General features: G+C 39.0%; 1 protein-coding gene across 2 annotated transcripts in view; it reads right to left on the reverse strand.

Moving 5' to 3' along the window:
* noc2l (NOC2-like nucleolar associated transcriptional repressor) overlaps positions 1-11,557 on the reverse strand; it is a 70,296-nt gene extending 58,739 nt beyond the window's left edge. The window contains exons 1-2 of one of the 2 annotated variants that reach the window (XM_020614756.1): positions 11,479-11,557; positions 7,360-7,489 (exon numbers count right to left, since the gene is read on the reverse strand). In XM_020614756.1, coding sequence (XP_020470412.1) covers positions 7,360-7,445 — 86 coding nt within the window. In that variant the 5' untranslated portion in view covers positions 7,446-7,489; positions 11,479-11,557. Of the gene's footprint in view, positions 1-7,359; positions 7,490-10,922; positions 10,982-11,478 lie in introns of those variants that run through there. The other variant, XM_020614747.1, reaches the window with a different exon arrangement.
* Positions 11,558-11,876: the final 319 nt, after the last annotated feature.

Consider the following 11,876-nt stretch of genomic DNA (forward strand, 5'->3'; position numbering starts at 1 on the left):
GTAACCTGCTTCTAATCTTCCTTCAGTACATACTGAAATCTTATTTGCAAATGTCTAGATCCTGTCTTGAGGCTTGTTGCAGATAAATATATGTCTCATCCTGCCTTTGGTCAAATTATATTTCATACAAGAGCTTTCAGACATTAAAAGGTCAAAAGAAGCAAAACAATAGCTGTTAACCTGTCACCATTTCCATTTTATAGAGGCACTTATGTAGTGGCAAATATGTAGTGGAAACATGTAACAACACATCAAACAGTTGTCATATTCCTTGAAGGACTCAGGTTCTTGGAAACAGATCATTTCAACCATGACGCATTAAGAAGCAGAGGCAGAGTGATTCAGTTTCTCCTCAGCGGCTGCTGCCTCCTTTCTGACGTACTTACGCAGGTACTGGATGGCTGACAGAGCACTTACATTTGCCAGCAGAACTGTGAAAAAATACAAATGAATTATTAGTCACTGTATTACTCATAAAACATTCAAGCCCAATATTATATTTTATTTCTGGTGTTTTGTTGATTTGCCTTTAAATTGTTTAACTTGGATCAAATGTTTCGGGATACCTTCTGCTAGCTTCTTACAATAAGTTGCTGGAATTTTAGCCCACTCCTCCTGACAAAACTGGTGGAACTAAATCAGATTTGAAGGCCTACTTGTGCACACACACTTTTTAAGTTCTGTCCACAAATTTGCTATTGGATTGAGGTCAGGCCTTTGTGATGATTTGAAACTTTGTGATTTTGCCACAGCTGTATGCTTGGGGTCACTGTCCATTTGGAAGACCCATTTGAGACCAAGCTTTAAATTCCTGGCCAATGTCCTGAGATGTTGCTTCAATATATCCACATAATCTTCCTTTCTCATGATGCCATTTATTTTGTGAAGTGCCCCAGGCCCTCCTGCAGCAAAGAACCCCCACAACTTGATGCTGCCACTCCCATGCTTCACTGGTGATATGGTGTTCTTCGGCTTGCAAGCCCCCTCCCAAGACATAACAACAGTGATTATGACCAAACAGCTTAACTTCTGTTTCATCAGACCAGAGGACATTTCTCCAAAAAGTAAGATCTGTGTCCCCATGTGTAGCTGCAAACCATAGTCTACCTTTTTTATGGCAGTCTTGGAGCAGTGGCTTCTTCCTTTCTGAGCAGCCTTTCAGGTTATGTCAACATCAGACTCGTTTTACTCGGCTATAGATGCTCTGGTATCTGTTTCTTCCAGTGTCTTCACAAGGTCCTTTGCTGTTGTTCTGGGATTGACTTGTACTGTTCAGACCAAAGTACGTTCATCTCCAGGAGACAGAATGCGTCTCCTTCCTGAGCGGGATGATGGCTGCATTGTCCCATGTTGTTTATACTTGCATAATATTGTTTGTACAGCTGAAAGTGGCACCTTCAGTAGTTTGGAAATTGCTCCTAAAGATGAACCAGACTTGTGGAGGTGTATGATTTTTTTTTCTGAGGTCTTGGCTGATTTATTTTGATTGTCCCATGATGTCAAACAAAGAAGTACTGAGTCTGAAGGTAGGCCTTAAAATACATCCACCAGTGCACCTCCTATTGACTCAAATTATGTCCGTTAGCCTATAAGAAGCTTCTAAAGCCATTGCATCATTTTTTGAAATTTTCTGAGCTGTTTAAAGGCACAGTCAACTGAGTGTATGTAAACCTCTGACCTACTGGAATTGTGATTTAGTAAATAAGTGAAATAATCAAACAACTGATGGAAAAATTACTTGTGTCATACACTTCAACCTAAGAATATGTAAACCTCTGATTTCAGCTGTACATACCCGCCTTCCAGGCATCTCCCACTTGTGGGTTTGCAGTCTTCAGCACCCATGAAGCAAAAGCAATACAAACCAGACACATATCTGACTGTCTGAGAGGCAGGAGGGAGGAATCCAACCCTTCAAAGATAACAATGTTACATTAAAAACTGTTTTGAATCATATTTGTTCATACAAATGCAGTACATAAGATGATAAAGCCATACACAGAAGAGTCCTGTGGGAATTCAGGGATATTATAATTGGCATTAAGACACCAACAGCTGAGCATAACCCCATAATTGTATGCTGGGACTGTTCTGTCATACTGTGACCTGGTCACCTGGTATAGGTCCTCTTTAATCAATCTGAGCATGATACCAGATCTAAACTTCACATTTTGAATTTTTGTGAGGGTCCTACACTTTTGTTTATATTTTAATCACAGATGATCCTTTCAATTGTAAGAGTAAATTCCTGTCAAATTTCTCTTTTAAAAACATAACTAGGATCTTTGTTATGATCCTAGTTTGTAATTAGCAGATAGCTGGAACTGTGTTGTATTGTGCAAACCCTTACAGCCCTGCTTTGTGAACAACAATGAAGTTTTTCTGGATTGAACATGTGTCCCCAAACCACTCATAATGGATCCTAAATTAAGCCATTTCTGTTTTAACTCCAGAAAATGACTTGCATACTTATTTTGCTACTGCATAGTAATCCATAATGGCTCTTACAGCAGATATTAAAACCTAATTAATATTTTCAATGATGCATCAATGTGTGAAATTAGACTTACTGGGAGTGGAAACAGCCATCTGTAGGTCCTCGCATCTGAAGGGCCACTGTGCTAACTGCCTGGAGATCCTGTCCTCCAGGCAGCAGAGAAGTGGATCAGAAAACACTACATCTTGATTTCCAAGAACATTACTTGGACAAACTGTGGATCGAAGGGATCTTTTACTTTGCCTCAAAGGTACAATAGACTGAGAGCTTGAGAGAGTCTGCTTCTGAATTGTAGATGCAGTCAAATTTATATTCCTGAAGGAGAGTGTTCCTTTCCAGAAGAAATTCTGTCTAAGGTCATTATCTGTGTAGAAATTCTCATAAATGTCTGTGGAAATCTGAGATGTGTTTGCCTTATGGCTGAACCTGGTCACCACCCTCACAGGACCACAGTTATCTCCCTCTTCATCAGAAGAATCATCTGAAGACAATGATGTGAAGAAATAATCATAAGCCTCAGGGAACTGAAGATTTCTATTAGCTGAACGAGAACAGGAAAAGATGGGAACCAGATTGTCTTTCTCCTGATCTGCTGTGATGAGAGGGCAGAAGAGACTTTCGGTATCAAACTCTGAGAAAAAATGATCATAGGTTTCAGGGACAGAATTTCCATCAGTGGAGAAGGTGGTTATGTTATCTGGAGCTGAATGGCTGGGAACTGATTGCTTTACACCAAAGAGGTACTGAAATATATCCACAAGAGTTGTTCTGTAGCTGTCTGTCAAAGAGGAAGGCAAAGAGTCGGTGTCTTCCTTAGTTGCATGTTCATCAGTAAAGTACTCTACTTTTTCTAATTCTCCTTTGTCTAAGGTAGGTAAAGTTTGACCTTTCCATGTGGAGCTGAAAGATTCAGATTCTAGGGCATATAGATTGTGCATACTAATATTCTTAGAAATTTGCCTTCCAGAGAGGGCTGGTTGAGAAATGTCATCGACAGATGTGAATAACATATCCTCTGGGTAAATATCAGCACCTAGACTCGATGGAACAGGTTCACTCTCCCACATGACACTTCCTGAAGAGGATGAATCAAATGTAGTAACAGAAGCTAAACTTGATTGTGCAGAATCGGGAACATTCGACGTGCACTCATTGGTTTGCTTGGGGTTGGGCTCATCCAGTTGCGTAAAAAAGCCCGAGTCAGTCTGCTCATTTTCCTGTAAAGGTGGAAGGCTGCTTGACGAAACAGCTTTGTTCATCCTTCGCAAATCCAGGATGTCATTTATTGTCAGCTTCTCCATCTCACTCCAAAAAGATGACATGGTAAATGAATGTTTTGAATCAAGTGGAATTTTAGGTTCAGTTCTAGATGCTGTGATGGCATCTTCTGCTAAATCCAATAAATCACATCTTGATTCTGATGAATCGTTTGATACAAATTGGCTTTTAGGTACAAATGGAGCGTCTCCTTCTTCATGTTTTGCCAGGATTGGGTTTTTTTGTTCTCCTTGACCTCCAGACGCAATCTGACTGACAGATGAACAAAAACTTGCTGACATGTCTGTGATATTTTCATTTAAGAGTGACATGACAGATTCTGTATCTAAAGCAGAGCAAGATGATTCCAGTGTCATTTCTGAAGGACTTATCAGTAAGTCTTCAGACATGGACAATTTGGTTTCTCTCTGACTGTGGCCTGTTAAATTAATTTCATCAGGTGGGCAAGGATTCCAAGCCATCATCTGTGATTCCTTAACCTCTGTATCATTCATATATAAACTGGAGGGATGATTAGAGAGACAGCTTTTATCACAGGCTGTATTGATACAATCTGATGCTAACTTAGCACAGGTTACTTTGCTGGAAATCACATCTAAAAAGGAAGAGGCTCTGGTTTTGAATTGCTGGGGCTTTGCGTTATGAGTGTCAGGACTGATTGTACCAGATGTAGAAAGGCGAGTGCTTCCCAATGAAGAGTCATATTGGTCTATGTCCTGACAGTCGATTTCCAGCTGCTGTTGGGGTTCAGGATGTCTTTGACACAGTGTGTGGTTGTCTCTGCCAGAATTTCCAGCCTGTACAGCCAGGACTAACTTAGCAACAGATACTCTGTCATTTTGGTTGACCTCCACAGCAAGGTCATCTGAGACTGCGCTCGGTAAAATACTGTTACTCGTTGATTTGACCTCTGCTGCACAGAATTTTAGATTTTGGTTATTTTCACAACCAATGACAGAATGAATCACTTTATTAGACTGCCTGAAGCTGCCTGCAGGAGCAGCCTTTCTTTCTCTAAGTGCTGTTTCTCTGGCCTGGTCTGATTTACTAGTTACACTGGTAGTAAGTGAAAGAGGCAACCGAGAACATTTATTCAGTTCATGTAATTCCTCTACTTGTAATTTCATGCATGGCTGTAAAGCTGTTACCACATTACTGCTGTTGTTTGGTACCGACATTACACTCTCATCGGTTTGACTCAATGGGACTACTGACTGACAACTGTTAGTTGAGTTTTCACCTGAGCCTGTTGCTTTACATCTTCCCTGTCTAACTATGCTGTCTTGTAAATGTTGGTACTGACCACCATGTGCAGGAACAGAGTGAGAAATTTCATTTATCTCCCTAGCAGATAACCTCACTGGGAGACTGTCTGAATACAAAGATGACATGACATGATGATTTTTTTGTGGTTCATGTGAGTAAAATAAATTGGTTTCCTCAGATAAACACAGGCCTGTTCCTCCTCTCCATGTATCCTGCTCCTCTTCTGAGTCCTGAGTCTCCTGCTTGACTAAAACGTGACTTCCATATCCATGCCCGCTCTCAGCTGGCTCAACACTAAGTCGTCTCTTCTTCCTTCTCTTCCTTTTGATAGAGGCTGATGGAGATGATTCCTGGGTAGCTGTTTTGTTTGTGCTTGTTGCATTCATCTGTGGAACATTAGAGTTTTGCTCCTCCTTACATTTAACATTTGTCACCATCTCCAGATTATTTGGTAAATCAGCGCTACACTTTTTACTAAGAGCAAACTGACTTGTTAATAAATCTTCCTGTTTAACATCAGTCAGGGCTGTGCGCATTTCCATGTTCATCGCTTCATCTGTGTGAGTTGTTGGTTCTGAGCAGACAACCTCATCCAGCGAGTCATTAAACTGATTCTTCTGCGTTGTCTCTTTTACAGTGGTTTCTGTGCAGGTTTGCTCCCTGATGAAGAACTCTCTTTGAGGGTAAGCTGATATGTTACTGGCTGCAGATTCAGGGGAAATGCTGAAACCAGGCTTGACTTTTTTCATTGCGTTTACACTGCTGAAAATGTCGACAGGCCTCATGGTCTCTTTGTCAACTGCTGCTTCACCCCTGGCAGGCAGAGAGTTTAACTTGGGGATGTTTTTTGGCAAAGTGCTACTGCTGGCTTGTTGTCCATCACTATTCTGCTTCTCCTCTGTTTTTGCCTCTCCAGCTTTCACTTGGCTTGGCTCAGCAAACGTCTCACCCTCAGTAAAAGTTTTCAGCCTTTCGAAGAACATATTGACAGACTGCAGGTGTATATCCTCCTCACTGCCCGAAAGGACGCTCTCCATTCCACTGACACCGTGTTTGCTGAGGTAATGCTCCACAGGAGGGCCCTCACAGTCTGGGGGGCCATCAATTGGGTGGTCAGCCTCTGAATAGTCTACCATTAGGTCAACTTTCTGAATCCTCTTAGCAACTATGGACCCTGTATCATCAATGTCACTCATCCCCGAGTCATCCACACCTGCTGATGGAGGAGGAAGCAGGTTACACTCCTCGCATTCCATAAAGAAACATTCCCAGTCACGATCACAGATCTCCACACTGTATTCAAAGTCATCCATTTAGACTTGGAGGTTGAAATATAACCTGGAAAATTGATCAAAAGAGGTACAATATTAAAACAATAACTGTTAAGTGTTTGTATTTCTTTCAGCCAATGTTAGCATCATACATAAATCTTCTCAGATTAAAACTAAACATTAGAAGGTTGAATACTAAACCCTGAATTACCGAGATAACTACATACATCAACAGGTTATTAAGGCATTCATTGAATTTAAAGAAACACAAGCTATTTTGCAGCACAATTTAAAAAAATGTTCATAATATAAATAAAAGTCACCAACTTGTTACAATATCTCTAGCAATATAATGGAATGATAATCTTTTCAGGGCAGCAAATTAAAAGTAGACAGTAAGCTAAAATTATGAGTGATAAAATGAAATAAAAATATTTCCAAGCATGACAACAGAAAACATTATTAATCACTACATCTCTAGCTGTCTGCGTACGTATATGTACATCTGATCATGTTTCCTACCTGTCAGATTTCAGCTGTGATCCTGGTCTACAGGAGGTGAAGGTCTAGGAAGTCAGGAGTCTCAGCAGCACCATGTTGTATGTCCTCAGGTGATCGTTCTTTTGCATGCGCACGCAGCACAGCAAACCCCATGATTTGATAAATATAGAGTGATGCATCTGAGCACGTAATACCCGTGCCCTTACAGCAGCCACCTCCAACAGAGGTATAATGTTTCAGAACTTTAAATAGACTCTCCATTACCAAACCGCTTGACTGGTTACACAACATTACAAATTTTGCTATTGTTTTATTTGTTAAATATTTGCTAAAATCTATATTTAAAGCAAGTCAAATGATACTATTGTTTGTTTTAGGTCATTTTCATTCATTCTATATAATGATATTTAATCAAGTAAGTGATATAAGAGCTCAAAACCCAGCTGTACCTTACAGTAGCACCCCTGGCAGCTGCTGCTGGCCCCAACAACAGTCAGGCCCTCAGCATATAAGGGGGTCATAGGAGGTGTGTGAGTCAACTGATACCTCATTGGTGTGATGTCATGGAGTGACAGTGGATCCAACTCTTTCCTATGCAACCTTTCCAGATGGTGCAAGAGAGCCAGGAACATGGAGAGAAGACACTGAAGTTGCAACACATGTGATTCATTTGCACCTGAGCAACATAAAAACAGACCAAAACAAGTCATGGTTAATTTATTGACAGGATTAAAAAATGGTTATAATTTAAAAATCCAAAACGTGTTTTCTTATTGTTGTTTGAGGCTCCCTGTGCAGGGGGTGGACATGCAGAGCTTTACACAATTTTCACAGCACAAATATACAAAGAATAGATTTTTCAGTGATGTAGATGTCTTGCCTAATAGTAAAGCTTTAGAAATAAAAAGTTTGCTTGCATATTTGTAGATTTTGGATTTTCAATATTTCTATAGGTAAACCATATCAGACAAAAATAATTATTCAAAGTATTTTTATGTTACTTAGATCATGTCTGCTGGGTTTATTTATTAAGGCTTTATAAATCAATGACATCTGCCATGTTGTAAAAAATCTATTTGGCTGGTTTATGTCCTCCTCCAATATAACATAAGCTGTTTAAGACTCAAGTTTCTAACTTTATAGGAAACTATCAAGGCTGAACTATAAATATTTGTATATCATTAAAAAGATTTCTTCCACTGCAGTTAGAAATCAAATCTGAAATGCTAAGTGTTGAGAAGTTGTTCTTTAATAGATTTTGTCTTAGATTTCCTGCAGCTCTTTTTAAGAAGTGGTCCATTTCAGAACTCTTCTTGATGAATTAAAGAACTAAATAAAAAGACTAAGCAAGCTGCCAGAGGATATACACCAGCCAAATGGGTTTTACACAGCCTGACAACCCAAACATGCTCTTTATTAATGGATATTACTGATGGGTAAGGCATTAATAAATAATTTACTATCAAAGCTATTTCTTCAGCTACTGAAATCTCTATAAAAATGCCTTGTAAGGCAGCAACCAACCACACTGTATAATAAAATATTTCAACCTCAAAAGGCATTTTAGTTGCTTCTTTCAATCTAGTAAAATGTGGTTGAAAGCGCTCAAAATTTCATGGTTTTAAACTACGAGTTCCTGCAAATTTTGAATTCTTGCCTTTATACAGTATATCTGTGATCCTGTGTCTGTTTTGCATCTACATTTCCTTTATTATTAGTATTCAACTTTAACAAATGTAAACATTATATATACATTCTTTAAATGCCTGAAATTATGGCCCAGATGTCTGGTTAAACCAGGGCTTACTTTCAGCTAGAATGCAAACTCTACCACCTTCAGGGAAGATGTCTTATCTGTGGAGGGCTCGAGCCTTTGTTTACAGCTATCAGTAAGACTTAGAGAGAACACCATCCTCGCTGTCAAAACGTCTATGACACTATCAGTCCTGATCTCACTATTGTTGGCCTTTGGTTCTTGTTACCATTGCTAACTCTGAGAGACGAGACAGTCCAAGTAACTTCAAAACAGTGCGAAACGTCAACCGAGACGTCTCTCTTACCAGCTTTGCAGCTGGTCATAGCAGTAGTCAAAATATGAAATCAATGTGCGTGTGTGTGTATCTGTTGATTAAGTGGTGTGTAACTAAAAACATTCTCACACGACCTCTAGTAACATGTCGTGACTTAAACATAAGAACATATTATGGCTAAGGCTACAGTTATACACGTCATAATAATAATATTAAACATCCTGTCTGCTGACAGTCATCAACTCTTCTTTCTAGTATCCTTGACCAGATGTACCCTGTAGAAACTCATAAGCATGACTAAGCATTTAACAGTCTAACTAGACATCCTATCTCCACTAAACATTTCTAATACATAAAGTATCTATCCAATATCTATCTGACTAAAAATACCTAACACTATTAACTGTTAAACTGGGCTTAACAGATGCTTAATGTGCCCTAATTGCTGTTGAATGTACTGAACGGTGATGGGTTCCCATTGGTAATTTAAAACAAAAACACCTCATAAGGTATATTTGACTGCTTAATTAAACAGAGTGTTTGGTGGCTTCTTTACAACAAAAGTCTCATTCCTGCAGCACGTTTAGGTATTGGTATCACAGCGGCTAAAAGATGAAACCCTTACATTTGCAAAGACACACATCACTGAGACTTTCCTGCACTGTGTCACTCTGCATTCAGAATTTGCATCTCACACTTTCTCAGGCTGCAACTACAGCCTTTATTTGCCTAATTTTCATCACTATAGATATTTATGAGAAAACAGTCCCTCTAATTAGCAAAGCCACAGCCTGGGCTGCATGCCCAAGAGGGTCCTCCCAATTCATCAGCTGTGATAAAGGGAGACAAGCCAGAGCCTGTGTTGCTACTGCACCTGGGGCAGTGGGCCGTTTTGACATGGGTGGGATTCTGTTTCCATCAACAGGATTAGGCTCTTATGAGTCAGTTCTTGGAGTTAAGATTGGAATCTGTTTGGGATGTTTCACAACAGCTAATGCGACAGAATTTCACCCTAATTGTTTACCATGTCAGCCCCGGCAATTAAGCATCAATTAAACAAAGCCCAGTAAACAGACACATTGAGCACCAGCTCACTGACATGATGTTTAAACAGAGAGGAGTTTGTGTACGGTCCCATTACCAAGCATCCTTGGTTGGTGGCATCTTTTGTGTCAAACACAGGTGCAATGTTTTAATTATGGCACTATAGAGGGAATAAAATAGTAGACAAAGATTCCTATTTTGGATATTTGGAGACAGCATTAAGGGTGAGAAGTGAGACTGTTAGGTATTTTTAGTCAGATAGAAATTGGATAGATACTTTATGGGAGCAAAAAGTGCTACACAGTGTTGTTTTTTTAAGGAACTAATAACAAACAGTTTAAAGCACATTAGTAATCATTATCTAGCTTAAGTAGTAGTCACTGTGAATCAGAATCTGACACAGCTTCTTGTTTCTTTCAATTTTCAGTGTAACTGTAACTTCAGTACCAGGGGCTTAACAGAAGAAAGTGTGTCTACCATATGAAAATTTAATTCACAACTGATCTAGTCTTTTTTTATTTCACAATTTCAACTATGAAAAATGATACTCCTAAATGGCGTTCTTTATACATTTAGTTGCTTTATATCATGCTATGTAACACATATTCAAGTTCCTATTTTATTTTTTGCATAAATAGTCACCATATGTATGACTAATCCATGACACCAGTTTGGTGATTATTAGGTAACACTAACTAGTTATGCTAATTAGTTACTTTTAAAGGATGGGTCAGTTTTATTGTTCTCCCAAAATTCCCAATTTTAATTAATTTGTTTACCATGAGAGTTTATGTATATGAATATAAATTTAAATCAGTATAAGATGATGAAAACAAGCATAACTAAATAAAGGAAACGTGCTTTGCAGCATCTCTATTTAGCTTTGCAGCATCTCTATTTATCTTTTTCCATTACTTTTCTTCCAGGAAAAAAACATTTAGAGCTGGCTTTCTTAAACTGCTTTGGAATATGGCAACAGAGTGTTTCACACTAGCAAAAACTTGAGTCCTTCTAGAAAAGGCAAAATGGTCCTACTTGTATCCTTCTGGTTTATCCTCCGGTCCCCCATACTATATTAGCATACACTGACGTCAGAGAAATAACAATAGATTATTAACAGTCCATTTCTGAAAGGGAAAAAAAACATTTACTAATGTACTAGAAATATTCCCAGAGACTTTTCTAACCACCAGGATTTTAAAAAACTGTTTCATTTACAGTATAATCTCAATATTTTAACTACCAACTTCGTAATCAAAACAAAGATGGCGCCCCCCGACCACCTAGTTAGGAAACAGTCACTTGTTTAACGACTTAACGATTTTTATTATTCAGTGGTCTGAATATTTTATCTTCCAGATGGTTATAAGTATCGTTTTGAATTGTATAGAGCCGTTCAAAACAATGGCAACTTCTGAGTGTTTAAGTTACCTGGGTTTTTCTAACATCTTTTAGCAAAACCAAGGGTTAACTACTTCCGTGACCTGAATGTATACTAACACACGCGCTATCTTCACCTCAGTCTGAAGCTGAGAGCGTCCTGGCAGTGGTGAGACTTTATTGGATTAACTAACAAAACATACCGTCTCACCTGAAATATGACTGACCACGCAGCAGTATCTGTCTTTGACCTGCCACTTTGAGAATCATTATCAACAACTACCAACTCCATTCTGCAGAATTTAGGCTGTACCTCCAGGCTTCCGTAACGCGACTTTTTCAGCAGGTAGACTGCGGCCTACTTTCAAACTGTTTGATTCACTTATCCTGCTTACTTACATAGCCCTAGTTAATTACAAGCCTGGTAGAACTTCTTACATTTGACAAGGAAGATAGTAAAAAGTGAGCCATCAAGCTAAGCGCCACTTATGCTAGGAAATAAGAGAATAATTGAATTTACTGAGTTGTCACTGTGCTTATTATCTATAGGACGACCTCGATAACCCGACGTAATACATCATATTAACCACAAGATGGCAACCAAACTGT

The sequence above is a fragment of the Monopterus albus genome, unplaced genomic scaffold (assembly GCF_001952655.1).
Source record: "Monopterus albus unplaced genomic scaffold, M_albus_1.0 scaffold6.1, whole genome shotgun sequence".
NCBI classification, from domain to species: domain Eukaryota; kingdom Metazoa; phylum Chordata; class Actinopteri; order Synbranchiformes; family Synbranchidae; genus Monopterus; species Monopterus albus.